The sequence below is a fragment of the Centrocercus urophasianus genome, unplaced genomic scaffold (genome assembly GCF_019232065.1).
Source record: "Centrocercus urophasianus isolate 14NV4802_14NV808 unplaced genomic scaffold, USGS_Curo_1.0 seq_5, whole genome shotgun sequence".
Taxonomy (NCBI): domain Eukaryota; kingdom Metazoa; phylum Chordata; class Aves; order Galliformes; family Phasianidae; genus Centrocercus; species Centrocercus urophasianus.
This window is the reverse complement of record NW_024885088.1, coordinates 5271402-5287501: the sequence shown is the minus strand read 5'-3', so window position 1 is coordinate 5287501 and position 16100 is coordinate 5271402. Positions and strand designations below refer to the sequence as shown.

General features: G+C 42.9%; 2 protein-coding genes across 7 annotated transcripts in view; one reads left to right on the top strand and one right to left on the bottom strand.

The window, feature by feature from the left end:
• Window positions 1-528, top strand: part of PHF21B (PHD finger protein 21B) — a 155209-nt gene extending 154681 nt beyond the window's left edge. For all 3 annotated transcript variants that reach the window (XM_042835027.1, XM_042835026.1, XM_042835028.1), the window contains one exon: window positions 304-528. In XM_042835027.1, the coding sequence (XP_042690961.1) occupies window positions 304-528 (225 nt within the window). The remainder of the gene's footprint in view (window positions 1-303) is intronic.
• A 13010-nt stretch (window positions 529-13538) lies between these two features.
• Window positions 13539-16100, bottom strand: part of ARHGAP8 (Rho GTPase activating protein 8) — a 76470-nt gene continuing 73908 nt past the window's right edge. For all 4 annotated transcript variants that reach the window (XM_042834976.1, XM_042834977.1, XM_042834974.1 and 1 more), the window contains one exon: window positions 13539-14205. In XM_042834976.1, the coding sequence (XP_042690910.1) occupies window positions 14008-14205 (198 nt within the window). In that variant the 3' untranslated portion in view covers window positions 13539-14007. The remainder of the gene's footprint in view (window positions 14206-16100) is intronic.

Sequence of the window (16100 nt, the reverse complement as noted above, 5' to 3'; positions counted from 1 at the left end):
ACCCTGTTTCTGTGAATCCTGTGCCAATGACATCTCTGAATGCAGGAAGCTTGTTACAGAGCGCAGTCAGAAATGTTCTGTGAATGCACGTGGACATGGGTGAAGGCTGTTAGCTCAGACAGCTGCTGCTATGGCTGCAGTGTGTGTGATCGCCCTGTTCGTTTTGCTTTTGCTATCCTCACAGGAGAATATAACTTCATTTGAGGAGGACGTGCACTCAGGACACAAAAGGATGTTTTGAGAGATGTTTGACACCAATCTGAATGCATTCTCAGCCTTCCCTTCTCTCTCTTTGTTTGACAGAAATGCTTAGAGCTAAAAAGCAGCCTGTTAGCCCAGCAGAAGGGGACTCAGTCATCGCTGGAACGTCTCCGAACCCTCATTAGACTGATACAAAACGAGCAGATGATTCAGGTTACCATGACGACCACCACCACCTCGTCCCTGCTCACCATGCCCTGGATCAAGCCCTCCTCGGCCTCCGCCGCCATGCACCAGACCTTGCAGCACTCGCAGGGCCACAACTGACCGAGCCGCCACAGGACAGCCATGGAAGGGGGACAGACTTTGCACCCGGGCACGAAGAGAAAGGGGACAGACACAGAAGGAAAGAACGGTCTCGGGGTTTATACGCATTGCAACTTGCAGGCCCGTCGGTCCCACTTGTAGTCGCTGTGGCGGCAGCTTCCCAGGGAGCGCAGCGCACTGCAGCGTTGTTTGCCGAGACCTTCAGTGCTTATGAGATTTTTTTTGTTGTTGTTATGTTGGCCTTAATGTACTTATGGCAGGATGAGCAGGAAGAGCATGGCCGATAGGAAGGAAGTGGAATATCCTTTTAGCGGGGAGCAGGCGGTTTTGCAGTTCTGCTCTAAGGGGGGAGATTAAAATGCAAAGAGTTAGTGAGCTAGTGGGTATGTAGTTGGGCTGAGAGCTGTTTGTGGGAGGGAAAACGGTGACGTCAAAGGAAACTGAGCTACTTAGGACCTGACATGGATTCTTTATCAGAGGAACGAGGTTGGCCCCATTGACTCGGGCGAGCTGAAGCTGGGGCCGCTTTGACCAGAACGGACACTCACAGAGCCTTCGAAACAAAAGATCCTTTTTTTCAGTATTATTAAAGTTGAGAATTGCAGATATTTAAATAAAGAAACTGTATGAAGTTAGCATTTCTAGTAAAATATTGAAGTATTTTCATGCTGATGCTTCTGTATATGCGTTCCGAAGTATTTAAAAAAGTATGACTGTAAAACTCCTTACTTTTTTGCAGGTCCTTTTTACTTATTTTGCTATTGGTGTATTTTTCTCATGGAGTTTTTGTGCAAGATTTAGCATAAACCATAATAGTGGATATCTTTGGCAGATTGGGTTTCGTTTTTTAAACAGATTGTTTTGGGGTATTTTGTTAGTATTTGATTATTATTTTTTTTTTTAATTTCAAGAAAAAAGCAAATAAATATTCTGCTTTTTTTGTTTCTTACCAGTACAGATAAAATGCCAAAAAGATAACTTCACATTTTTGTACTGCGTTTTTATTGTTAAAAATATGTTTGTTTTTTTTAATTATTATGATTTTCCTTTTTGCTTGCGGAACTGTCTGCCAAAATGGTACAGGAAAAAAAAAAAATAACTGCCTCATGGGGTTGTTTCTCATACTGAGTAATATCAAGAGCTTTGGGGGAGGGACGGGCTGTGGCAAATTATGAGAGTTTGTTGGTTGTTTTTTTCCTCTTTTTTTGGAAACTTGACTCCTGTTTAAGGTTCTGTTGGCTCTTAGCACACTGGGAAGTGCGTGGCATTGGCCTGGCAAGCCTCGCACGCCTGCTGTTTCACCTGTAGTCTTCCTGACCCCGTGGGTCCACCCGTCTTCCCCAGCCTCGTGCTGGACGGGGAGTGAAACGGGCACCCGGTTGTCTCAGCATCACCCCCACCAGTTGCCATCGCCTCTGTTGCTTATGAGTTCTTCATCAATTGGTGCAACAGGTACTTGAGGAAAGCAGGAAGCCACCACCAGAGCACGGCACAAGGCTAGTCTCTCACATCAGCATATCACATGGTGCCGAATATCTTTTTTATTTTTAGAAAAGCAAAACAAAAAACAAAAACAAAAAAAAAAAAACAAAAAAAAAAAACAAAAACAACAAAAAAAACCCCACACGTGAGGGACTGGCTTTTTCCATCGCCCATCACTAGGCAGCACATGGTCCCTTCAACCATTTTCACAACTCCGGGAGAAACTGTGCAGTACTATACAAATCTATTTTAATACACAACACTCGGTTGAACAAGATTTTTATATTCTTTTATCGATGAACAAAGTGAACTAAGTAAAACACAATTGTTATACATTGGTTATTGTATGCCTATTATGCATTCTAACGTGGCTTGCAATGTAAATGTTTTCAGGTTTAATGATTTTTTTTTTCTTCCTTCTCAGACAAATTAAAAAAATGAAAAGTGCGAATGGTTGAGTATGTGAAGAATTTCTGAAGAAGTGTCTTGGGCTGTTAAAAGTAGTTATTTTGAGAAAGGGACTGTCCAGTGGATAGTGTGCATAGAAAAAAAGTGTTTGTCTTAAATATGCCAATGTAGTTTTTCTTCTTTATGATGCATTAAACTTGATTGACAATTTAATAGTCAATGATGTGCTGATTTTCCCGTCCTTCTCCCCTCCCTGGTGCACGTGGCAGGCAGCACAGCCCTTGCTCCTTGCAGGCTGCTGGAAGGAGACTTGCTGCGGAACAAGGACATGTCACAGCTCTAATGGCAGCTTGGCAGCTTTGGGCTTAGACCTGTGCTTTTAGAGCGAATGCTCAGATGAGAGAAACAAGCCCATTCTGCCAAGCTATTTCTAAATCCCTGTGTAAATACAGTAATTAAAGAATGATAGATTAGATCCCTTGCAAGAGTTGTCTGGCATCTGGCAGATGAAAGGGGCAGAATTTCAGCAGAACAAACAAAATGAAAGGAAGCCAATGTTAAAGTCCCATGAAACCCACCATGGTGGATAACGCTTACGTAGAGCAGCAGGCACAGCGCTGACACTTGTGGCTGTTGGGTAGGGTTGGGTTTTGCAATAGGAATTGTCATCATCATCCTGCCACCATCTTAACCCATAAACCCTGCTCTGTGCTATAGGACAGGAGCCAATTACAGAGCTCTGTGTGTTGCCACAATAATTAATGCAGTTGCAAAGACTTGTAGGCTAATGCCAGCCTTTAATGTTCGAGAGTAATTTAAATTAAGGTTTTGGGGGAGATTTGTACAAGTGCTGATGGCTGCCATGCTCCTTGCTGTGGCCCTGGGCTCCAGCTTTGACAAGAATTAGGAGCTGTGGGGTTTCCGCTCTCTCCTTCTGAGTACAGGTTATTTCTGAAGATACACAACACTTCAAAGCTTCAGAACTCTTTATTTTAACATGATAGACTGTTTTCTGTGCATGGGACCTTTTCATTAGTTATCCTGCAGAGAAGCTGTTCTGCAAATAGCTGTTGGAATGAAACTTGTTGTCGCTGAGCTTGTCGCTTTTATATTTGCACCTCTTCAAATGTAATTTTGCCCAATCTTCCCTCTCTCACTGCTGCCCTTTCCTCAGAAATGAGAGGAAAAGGAACTCTTGGGAAGCAGAGCATTGCTAGTCCTTTCTGGAGAGCAGAACGATGAGCACCAGCAATTTTAGCCTATGCCAGGATCTTCAAGCTTTGTCATTGCAGGAGAAGCCACTGTACACCTGGATGCCCCAAGCCGTCAAAAATTACGGGGCAAGGATCACTGAGCCAAGCTGTATAGGAGTTCATTTTGCATAGGAATTTGTCCTATATAGTTTATTCTACACATTGACTTACTGACTTATACACGTTGATTTATCATTGCATACTGGCTTCTGAGCAGCTTGATGGCCTATTAGTAGCACTTAAACTTCTAGAAGGGTGCATTATAAGCTGATGCATACTTTTTGTTCTGTCTTCGGCAGGTCCTCTGTATTTAAAGTGAGACGTTATGGTGAAGTGAGTGGCAACAGCCACATCAGATGAAACTCTGCTCACTTTAATCAGATTTTGCCAGCTGCAAAGCTCATTTCCAAGCTTATTTTGCTTAGAAAATGAAGCCTGGCTCCCAAGATCAATCACTAGCAACTGACTGGTGCATACAGAAACGCCAGCCTCTGTTTCTGTAAGCCTCTTTCAAGTTCATCATGGTGCATATCATTAAAGCAAAAGTTTTGTGTTTCTTTTTTCTTCTCCTTTAAAAAAGCAAACAAAAAATTAAATTGTCAAGATGGAAAAAAGTACTACAAAGCGTACACAGGCATCTAGTGATGCTAGCCAGGGAGAAGAAAGCAAAAAGCTGCCACTGCTCTTTGAAGTTGTTGTTTGCATTTGTATGGCGCCTTGCAGATAACTTCCGTGTCGTTTAAACGCAGCAGAAATGCTACACCCCAACCTTTGATTATCAGCCTTGCTCATTAAGCATTTACCAGAGAAATTTTAATTTACTTTTGCATTTCATCTCCAGGATGGAGGTGTGGCAATAGCCTTTTCCCTTCAATATCCATACATGGAAAGGACTGACTGCTGCCAGCAGCCCGGTTGCCATTGATGAAGCAATCTGCTGAGCTGTGAGCTTTGACGTGAAGCTGGTGCTTCATCCACTCTGTGTGGAGACAGTGCTGTCTCATTTGTTCTCATGCTGCTGTTGCCTGCCAGGATGCTGGGCTGAAATCGTGGCCAAGGCACTGCCCTGAAAATTAGTGCCGCACGTGATTTTGTTACTTTTCATTTGAGGAGTTCTGCAGCAATCATTTCACCAGTGAGCCCAACGGATCATCAAGAATTACATCTGACCCTCCCTCTGCCTATGAGCACTGAAGTACTGAAACCCAAGGCTGCAGCTTAAGCTGTGTCTGCTTGAGAAGAAAGGGCTGTGCCACAGCCTGATACAGGACTGAGCATCCTTCACCTGGCGGCTGCACATCCCCATATGTTGCACGTCTGTTGGCTCCATCTCCCTGCTGGAGCCACTCCTGCTTCGTTTGGTTAGGGACATTTTATTGCTTCATCTGCGCTAAAAGAAAAGAAACACACGGGTGGTGGCAACAAACAGAACAACAAAGGCCTGACTTGAATTTAGTGTTGTTCGAAATGCACGTGTGTAACTTACAGAAATTTTCCCGTTGTTTGGAATTGCCTTATAAATAAATGTGTTGAGCCACTGGCTTTGTTTTACACTTTTCTCCTTCTTTTTTGATTGCTTCATGTCTGCAAAAAAAGAACTGAAAGGGTCCCACAGCCGGCTAGCAAAGGTACTCCACCACCATCACCTGTGGAATCATTTGGCGATATCCAACAGCAAAGATCATTGAAACTGCACAGAATTGAAATAACAGTGAAACAAGAAGACAAACCAGAGCTTTTAATTTCACTCTGTGTGCTTTGCCCTCACACCCAGCCAGCCAGATGTCGTTGCCCTTGGAGGCGTGACAGGGTGCTCTCTGATTTGCATTAACCCCACAGAACCCCCTGCAAAGCTGAAGCTCCCAGTGCAGACAGAGAAGTGTGTTCACTGTGGCCATAGCTGGAATTCAACCAGCTGTGTAACAAGAGTTAAGAGCAGCTCAGACTTTATGTCTGTTCCCAGAGCTCTCTGCTGTTTTGGATGACTCGATGTGTGTGGCTTTGCACCCCTTTCCTATCAGTCTTCTTTTCCTGCTGGCAATAGACTCAGCCTCTGCGTTGTAGTACCTATCCTGTGCCCTTATTATTTATAAAGAAAAAAAAAAGGAGGAAAAAAAAAGAAAAAAGAAGAAAAAAAATCATTTCAGCATCTGGAGGAAGAAAAAGACTAAAAATGAGAAAATGAGACACGCTCCCACTGTGCTTTTTCTTTCTCCCTACTCTAAAAAAGCTCATAAAGGGGATACCTTGAGGTTTTGCTTTGGTCTGAGGGGCCCAGTCAGGTTAGTGGTTATTTTGCTGTGGAGAGGAGATGGTTGTCAGGCTGTGATCAACACTGCAGTGGCCTTCTGAAGTCACTCTGAAATAAAAACTAATGATAGTTGGCTTTGATAACTCACTTCCGATAGTGCAGCTGGAGAAGATCCGACCACAAAGGGAATACAATTTTTTTTTTAAATTATGAATTTGATTCTTTACTATGTGATTTCTCAGTATTTCGGTCATCTTTTTAATTTCTCTCTTTACAACAAGGAGGAGGAAGTCTGGCAAATAAAATGCTTGTCAAAATCTTGGGTGAGGGAAAACGTGGGAATGAAACGTACCAATGTGTTGATACTAACTTATGAGACAGCCTTACTTGGGAATGGATCAAAGAGGATTAGGCACAGATGAAATGCCTGGTACAAAGATCAAGACCTGTTTCACAAGGAGGATGCTGGCAATGCCTGCTGTGAAGACCATCAGTGGGTGTTCTGGGACCACCACATGGTAAGTTGGTCATTCACTCATGAAAATCCAGGCAGCTGTTGATTTTTACTTGGCAATGACTGTGTGCACAGAGGCATCAGGAGGTGTGGGTATCTGAAAGCGGGTGGGATATATTCTGCTGCATGCTGTTAGCTCAACTGTGACTTTCCTTTACAACTTTGGGACCCCAAGTGGCACGATCCAATCAGATGTGATACGAGGTGAGCTTATGAAGAGCTTGACACACCTAATGCCACATTAGCCCACTCATACATAGAATCATAGAACAGTTTGACTTGGAAAAGGATTCTTAAAGGTCATGTAGTCCAACTGCCCTGCAGTGAACAGGGACATCTACAGCTAGATCAATTCACTCAGAGCCCTGTCCAACTTGACCTTCAGTGTTGCCAGGGATGGGGACTCCACCGCCTCTCTGGACAACCTGTGCCAGTGCATCACTACTTATCATAAAAAACATTTTCCTTATATCTAATCTAAGTCTCTCCTGTTTTTTTGTTTGAAACCATTTCCTGTTGCCCTGTCACAACAGAATAAAACCTGGTAAATTCTCGTATTTGGAGATACTAGACTCTATCTTTGGTTGCCGCTGTGAGGGAAATGCACTTACGTTTATCTGTGCACTCAGTCCAGTGATTGAGTTTGAACACCAGAAATATGAAGAATTTAATGCATTATTGTTGAACTAGTTCTGTACAGATCATGTTTAATCCCAAATTTCCCCACCCCACAACACGGTGATCATGAAGCACAAGGTGTATGACAGGCATAATCTCCAGGTGCTTCCATCTCTATTACAGCACTATCTTCTGTAGTACAGCTGCTTCCTATAGGAAATCTGCATTGTCTCTGCAGCAGCCTTCCACCACTCATTCTCCCAGCTTGCACTTCCAGGCCCAGTGATGGCTGTGGACACCAGGCACGCTTGACTGCTAAAATACCATCAAGCGGGGAGTAGGGGCCTATTAACTTTCAAGTAGTAATTATACTGAGAAGTTGAGATACTGTGACACTCACAGATTGGGGTGTTTATTGCCCTTCTGGCAGGAGCATGCTGAGTGCCATGATGGGTGAGTGAGAGCTACAAAGATTCTGATTATTTTCATTCTCTCATTTACATTATTTTGTAAAATCTCTTTTGGTGCAGAAGACAGTGATGTTATCTTCCTGAATTTAAATTGATTTTGAAATGGAACAAATTCATTTTGTTCTTGTGCTGAGGCCTTTTACTTACTCATCTGGGCTGTTCACAAGCCTTCTTCTGTAATACTGCCCAGAGTTCAACCACAAGCCAGAGTAAAAAGATTTTTCAGACATCATAGAGTCATGGAATCATTTAGGTTGGAAAAGACCTTCCAGATCACCAAGTCTAACCATTAATCTGATTTATTGACTCCAGTCAATAAACTAAGTCCCTCAGAGCCACTTCCACACATCTCTTGACCAGGAATTTAGACTCCATCACCTTCCTGTGCAGCCCATTCCAACACTTAATCATTTTCTCTGTGAATGAATTCTTCCTAATGTCCAACCTAAACGTTCCCCGGCAAGACTTGAGACTACTTCATCATGTCCTATCACTTGTTGCTTAAGAAAATAGACTAACAACCTCCTTGCTGAAGCCTCCTTTCAGACAGTTGTAGCGAGTGAGTTCTCCTTTCAGCCTCTTCTCCAGATCAAAAAGTACATTTCCCTCAGCCACTCTTCAGAAGGCTGGTTTTCTAGTCCATTTACCAGCTTTCTTTGCTCTTCTTTAAAGAGGACTTTCCTCTCACAAACTCATGTTGGCTGTGACCAATAACTGCATTGTCTTTCATGCATTTTTCAGTAGCTCCCAGAAAAACCATCTCCATAATTTTGCCAGGCACTGAAATGAGACTGACAGGCCTGTAATTACCAGTATCTTATTTTCCTTCCTGAAAATTGGAACTTTGGCCAGCTTCCAGTTGATTGGGACCTCTCCAGATTTCCAAGACTCTTGAAAAATAATTGAGAGAGGTTGCACAATGACATCAGCCATTAGACATTAAGTCCTTCAATCCTTCTGCAAAGGTGGATGTGGTTTGTGATATTCCATGTATGTTTTGTATATTTGTTCTGTGGCAGCAATCAAGCACTTTGTGTAGAAGAGACCATGTGAAGGCTTCTTGGGGGTGCTGGCTGGTGCTGTTTGATATCCCAGTTAGCTGGGGGAGCTCCTGTACCGAGACAGATGACTCTAACTATTCCCCAGATGGCTTTTGTGTTCACAAAAACACAACAAAGACCACATACATGGGGGTAAAAAATGACATCCAATATACGTAGACTGCTTCCACAGACTGATGATGGACAAAAATGGGAATAAGGAGACGGATGCAGCTTCAAGGAATGGGAAAAATATTACAAAAAAGAAGACAACTTTGGCAGGTGAAGTTAAAGAGAATGTGGGATCTTTGGAAGCTCTTTAAATAGAACATTAATTAATGGTATTATTTCTGTATTTCTGGGTCAGGTGAAGTGACAAACACCCACCCGCTAAAGACTCTTATATGAGTGTATCAGAAATTCAGTTCAGAAATTAAAGATGATACAGTTTGCTGTGTTTTACAATCGCTTTTTATTGTCTCATTAATTAAGTGGATAATTTTCATGGCAGAAGAGTTATGGGCTGTAAAGTGCTTTCTTGGGTGATTAAACGGGGAAGTGAAAAAATCATCACCGGAGAGCCCAGTCCATGTAATAGAAAGAAAAACCAGAAATCCTGATTTCTAATTAGGTTTGAGAAGGTTGATGTTGGTGTTTGGGCTAACAGTAGCTTAAAATGTGCCAGTTTGGGGCCTGAAGCAGAATAAAACAAACTGGCTGGCACATGGGGCTTGGTTTCTGAGGGGTTCACTTCCCTTTGGCAGAAGAAGCAGCTTTGCCACCTAAGCATTCAGGTCAGGTAGCAGACCTAGACACTGCAAACTGTAGGCAAAAATACTCACCCTGTGACTCATGCTGTGAGGACAGCAGGCAGACCAACAGTCATTAAGGCAGTTTCCATAAGATAATTACACCATGGAGAAATCAGGACCACAAAAGTACTTAGCTTTAATGCTCACTCAACTGTGTGTGCCATCTCTCCTGGCTCCAGAGAGCTCCCTCCTTGCTTCTGAACAATGACTGCAACACTGTGCACAGCCAAGTGATGCTATCCCAAAAGAGATGGTGATGGAAAGTAGCAATGCACAAAAGATAAGCCTCGGAAGAAAAACTGCCTTTCTTTCTGTTGAGTTGGTTTTATCTTTGTTGAGTTGGCATTTTTTATTTTTTTTCCATCAGTTCATTATTTTTGTGACAGAACTTCTGCCAGTTGTTCTGGAGAGGAACTGGGGTGGGTAGGAGTCAGGGCAATTCTATGTGCAATTACCGTGGCTTTCCCAATGCTAAAGACAACAGATCCCAGTTAGGAGTAGGAGGTAGGAGAACTTACATGCCATTTCCACCATGGGTTTGTGCATGTCCACCTCTGAGAGGCAAACCACGACTCTTTCCACAATGTGACAATTCTGGGAAATGCCAACAGGACCATTAGGGAAAAGGTTATAGTCTCCGGTTGTATTTGGAAGTTTAGTTCTTTGTCTCCAGGACAATTCGTTGTGGAAGCCACCAAAGACCTAAGAAATCTCCTTGGTGAGTGGAGTGCTTTCACAGGCTTTCCAGTTTGAGAGCAAGAAGGGAACATTTGTGGCACCCCAGTTTTAGATCCCCGACTCTTCTTATATGATGCTGAAAGACACTGGAATGTTTTGATAAATTAGGTGCAATAAACTGAAGCAGTTTTCCTGTGTGTGCACAGATAAAGACAGAAATCAAACCCCTCTGATGGTGACAGTGAGTATTACTCCAGTGGGAAAGGCAGAATGCCAACTTTCGTATGCCAGCCTCACATTTAATTGGACACATGTGACTCTTACACATCTTCAGTGGAGATGCACCCGCATAAAGCCAGATGCATCGGCTTCTAGCTTCTGTTTTGTGGGTAAAAATATTTGGAAATGAATAGAGCAAGGACAGGAATGTGAGCTTCCTGTAGATCTTCCACTGAACATGAGCTTCTGATTTAAGAAATCACAGGTAACTCTGATTTCTCCCTCCAGCACCCCTGTTGCCATTTGAAAAGTGACACATCTGCCAGGGTAATGAAGACAAACTATTCAGGCAATAAAAGGGGATGATTACACCTTCAATCCCACTGTAAATTCAACTGGCTCTCTTAATTAAGCACAGATTTGATATTAACAAAATATTGGGCTTGTCTATTATCAGTATCATCATGACTGGATGAGTATGTTCACGGATGCAAGGCTCTGAGAGGTTCTCTGATGCTCACAGAGTGCAGTGTGCACTTGCAGATCATTTGCACACGTCAGGGATATTTATGTACAGAAGTTTTTTGTAAGAACCTAAGGACACCCCTGGTTAACGACATATTGTTCAATCTTGCTACACTTCTTTATAGATCCAGGATAGAAAAGTACACCCTTCCCCCTTCAGTGCTCATTGCTAAAGGCACCATGATAATCAGACTAATCTTGGGACCAATTTTCAGCTCCTAACAGCTCACTAAACTAAAATGCTTCGGCAATTTATTTTCTGTATATTGTCAGCTAGGTAACACGTGATTTCTCATTCCATGACTGCATTTTATTGTTTTAAGCTGAAATCCAGCGTGTGTGTTTCCAACAGATTATCTCCATAATCACTTCCTTTTTGCTATGGAAATGATCTGAAAATTGTTCTTTGATATGAGAGAAGAGTTCAGAAGGCCACACAGTACAAAACCTCGAATCGTGCAATTATCATTTGTAAAGAGAAACTGTTATCAAAGTAACTGCAGGGGACACCTCCAGGACTCCTCTTAGAGTCAGGAAATTTGAAACATATATTTCTCTAACATGAATTTCACTCCAAACCCTGCTGAATAATTCATGAGAGCTGATTTAATGTTGTAGTTATATCTGGCTCTCAGGACAGAGACTGGGGGCTTCTGCAGCAGACGAAGGATATTGCCATTTCCTTTGGGCTTGGAGGGATGGAGTTGGGGCCCCATTGGGAGGGTTTGGTACTTGATTTGGATAAGTTCCTCCTCTGGATGGACAAGCTGGCAGGGTGGAAGCCTCTGCCATACTTGTTGCTTCTCACTGCTGCCTGCCAGGGAGGCAAGAAGGTGATGTGAAGCAGGGGCACCCAGTCCCCTGGCTCTACTTTGCTCCACCACTGCTATGGCCTCTATTTTTCCTGAGCAGCATCAAGTTACCTACACCAAGGGATAACAGATGTTATCTGTTCTTTAAAGAAAAGAAGGAACCTTAAAAGGAGAAATTGCTGCTTTGCTATTTGTTTGGCAAATGAGAGGAACCACCAATCGCTAGGAAATGGTGGTTTACAAACTGCCCAAAGAAAGACTGACAGTTTGGCATGTGTGGGGCCAATACCCAGGAGGTGACTCTGGTGCTATCACTTAGCATGTCTGCAGGCAGGCAGATTTTCTGAAGGGATGTTCACTGCTCACAGTCTCTGCTCTTTCCCTACCTAGGGTAAATTGGAGAATTATGTCTATGAGGTGCACCATCTTTCCCACCAAGCAAAGCTGGCTTCCAGGACCTCAGGATTTCGTACCACAGGGCGTGTTAAAACTGTCCAGTACATACATTCATGTAATGCAGCATAACATGAAGACTGCTACATTCAAAATGACATTTGATATTGCTGGAATTTTGAAAGAGAACATGGGAAATAACCATTTTATGGTGTTTATCAGCATTTCATCCCAAAGCACTCTTCTAATGCCAAGTTTTACCTCCTTTTACAAACAGCAAAATAATGTGTTGCACATATGTATTTTTACCAAGGTCAGAGAATGGCAAAATGCTGAAGTTTTGTTGATTCTAGGCCTCAGTCACTGGTTCAAGGCCAAATTCCTCCTCGATAAGAACACACTGCTTGCTCACAGAGCTGTGCTGCCAAGCCATTGTACAGCACCAAGCAGAACTGTGTCTCTTTTCCATAATACAAGCTATGATGCTGTCACTGATAACTCAGGTATAAAACAGAGATTAGTTGTGATACAAAACTCAAGGTAGTTCTGTCCTTTGCAATATTCTCTGGCTGAAATGCAACAAGCATGAATACATGTTAATTATTCTTGTATGGCGCAGTATTTTAGATTTAAGTAGAGTCATGCATGGTTATTACTCACAGATATTCAAAACCCCCAAAAATTGCCTTTGAGAGCACTTGAGGACATTTGAAAATACACAAATGCGATGTGAAATTTAGCCCTCACATCTTGTTCTAAAGCCTGTGCATTTTTCAATTTTTAATAATTGTCCAATGCTATAGATGACACCCACTGAACAGAAGAAGGCCTGGCACATCCAGCATGCCACAGCCTTCTGGATGCTTGGTTATTTCCCCAAATTTCTAACAAGAACAAATAATCTTCACCCAGTGTAATAAGGTCTTGTTGCATCTGCTACACAGGGAGGCAACTCGTAACGGTTGAGAGGATGGCCAAACCCTCAGCTAGCAACTAGAACCTTCAGGATAAAGACAGGCTTTGTGTTTGCAGAGAGGGGGATGGCTAAATTGTTCTCCAGAGACGATTAGTTTTATTGAAGTCCCACTATTTCTGTAGTTCTATACAGAAGTAGGAAGGTCTGAACCTTAGGGAAAATACTGTTTGCCTTTTTCATACCATTGGTTAATTTGCTTTTGCTTTGCAGGCAAATATGATGATAACTTCATTACACCAGTCCACTACTAATCAACAATGAAAGAGTAGTGTTTTAGAGTTCATAAAATACAAGCAATATTAATGGCACAGTTAGAAAGGAAACACTGCCGTTTTGTTAGCTAATTATTCACATTGAGACTAAGAACAGACTTCAAAGGCATTCAATTGGCATTAGGTATGTTACCCAAGTTGCTGTTGTTATTGCTTTGTAGAGAAATCAATGTGAAGAACAAATTTCCATTAACTTAAACTGCAGAAGCAAGCAGCCCAAACATTGGGAGTATTCCTGTGAAAAACAAGACACTTAAATATAGAGAAAAGTAGTTCTAGAAATTTTGGTATCTTAAAAATCAATTCCATCTTTATTAAGTTATTACAGAAATCTCTAACAAACTTGTATTCAAATAATAATATTAATAATAGAAAACTGTACAGACAGGAGTGGTCCAGAACGAAGTTCCACATGATCCCAGTAAATAATGCCATACAGTGAGGTGTTCAGATCCTTACACAAATAACAGCATCACCTACTGTCACAACTGTTTTTGTTTGTTTGTTTGTTTGTTTGTTTTAATGTATCAGAACTGCTGAAGTTGAATAAGGGGTTTCACTTTAACTTCTCATATTTAACCTGTACATGGTTCTCTTACGAGAGGAGAATATCTGCAATAGAGTACTTCCCTCACTATCCGAAGATACTTGGAAAGGTATAGAACTGAAAATGTCTTTTGCAGGAACTGCTCTGGCAGTTGAGATGCTCAAACCTTCCCTTCAGGCAGACAAACTTCACCTCCCTTTCTGGGAGCATTAAGGTAAGATCTCACCAGGCACTGTTCGGGAGTTGAATATATTCATGTAGAAATCTATTAGTAGTTCAGTGAAGAGATTCAGAGGCACCAGAGCACTCAGAGAGGCTGCTCCTTTAGATGGCCAGATCAAATTCAAGCCAAAGACACAGGCCAAGCTGGATGCTGTCATTCTATTATATATGCTCTCCTGTGAAACCTGAAAAATAAAAACATAAACTAGTACATTGCAGGCACACACCCTGTGACTGAGAGACAAAAGAGCCTACCATATCAAGAATGAGCCAACGATGAACATAGTTGCTAACGACAGGTACATCACTGGCTTCCTAACTGCCTGAGGACTGACCATGCAGCTGAGAGGTAATGGGGCCACCAGGGTCTGTATCCCTCAAGTACAAGAAAAGATGTCAGTAAGTCAAGCAAAAAGCCTGCACTGATTCCTTTTGCTAGGAAAATTAATTGTGCTGGGTTTTCTATATGGAATATTGTTGTTTTTTCTGCTAGAGGGCAGGGAAGAATGGCAGAAACAGCTACTCCATCTGCTTGTGCTATGTCCTTTACAGAATAAAACTCCAGAATTCTGAAACTGTTTGCAAGGATTTAGAAATATATATATTTTTTTTCCAATGATGCATGACTTTCTCTTCTAAGTACCTCCACATCTCCCTAGTTTCCCTGATGCAATGGAGGTGAAAATGGATTGTAGAGAAGACATGCAGCACTGAACTCTGCTCTCTATCTAGGTGATGTGCCCTAAACATATCTGTAGACTTGAACTCTAAAGTGGGCAGCAGAAATAATTTTATTTTCTGTATAAAGTTGTCAGGGCATTTGTGCATGTTTTGCCTCTCCTGCACTGTGTGGTTGGTATCTACGGTCTGGGTGATAGGTTCCCTGTTACTGCAAACAGTCAGCAATTTGAATGTGCTTTTATTCTTCCTGACATTCCTCCTGACATCCTCCTTGATTATTAGGTGGATAAGAATTGGTTGAGTGGTCATAGCCAGAAGGTTGTTGTCAATGGCTCTGTACCTAGACAGAAGCCAGTCATGAGTGGTGTCCTCCAGGGATCTGTCTTGGGACAAGTGCTCTTCAGCATCTTTATCAATGAGATAGACAGTGGGATCAAGGGTACCCTCTGCAAATTTGCTGATGACACCAAGCTGAGTAGTACAGCTGACAGAATGACACAATGAAAGGGAGGGATATCATCCAAAGGGAGCTGGACATGTGCAAAAAGCAGGCACACAAGAATCTATTAAGATTTAACAAGGCCAATTGCAAGGTGTTGCACTTGGATCAAGGCAATTCCAGATATAGGTACAGACTGAGAGGACTCCTAGCGAGCAGCCCTGCAGAGAAGGCTTGGGTGTCACACAGAATCACAGAATGGCCAGGGTTGGACAGGACCTCAAGGATCATAAACCTCCAAACCCCCATGCCACATGCAGGGCCACCAAACTCCCCATTTAATACTAGACCAGGCTGCCCAGGGCCCCATCCAACCTGGCCTTGAACACCTCCAGGGACGGGGCATCCACAGCCTCTCTGGGCAGCCTGTTCCAGCACCTCACCACTCTCTCTGTAAAGAACTCCCCCCTGACATCCAACCCAAATCTTCCCTCCCTCAACTCAAAACCATTTCCCCTTGTCCTGCTGTTATCTACCCTTTCCAAGAGCTGACTCCCCTCCTGTTTGTAGGCTCCCTTTAGGTACTGAAAGGCTGCCATGAGGTCACCCTGCAGTCTTCTTTTCTCCAAGCTGAACAAGCCCAACTCCCTCAGCCTGTCTTCGCGGGGGAGGTGCTCCAGTCCCTCATCATCTTCGTGGCTCTCATCTGGACCCTCTCCAACAGCTCTCTGTCTTTTTTGATGGGTCCTGATGGATGAAAAGCTGGACAAGAGCCAGCAGCGTGTGTTCGCAGCCCAGAAAGCTAACAGTATCCTGGGCTGCATCAAAGAGAGGGGTGAACAACAGGGAGAGAGAGGTGATTGCCACCCTCCCTCTGCTCTTGTACAGCCCCATCCGGAGTACTGTATCCAAGTCTGCTGTTCCCAGTAAAGATGCAGAGCTGTTGGAGCAGACCCAGAG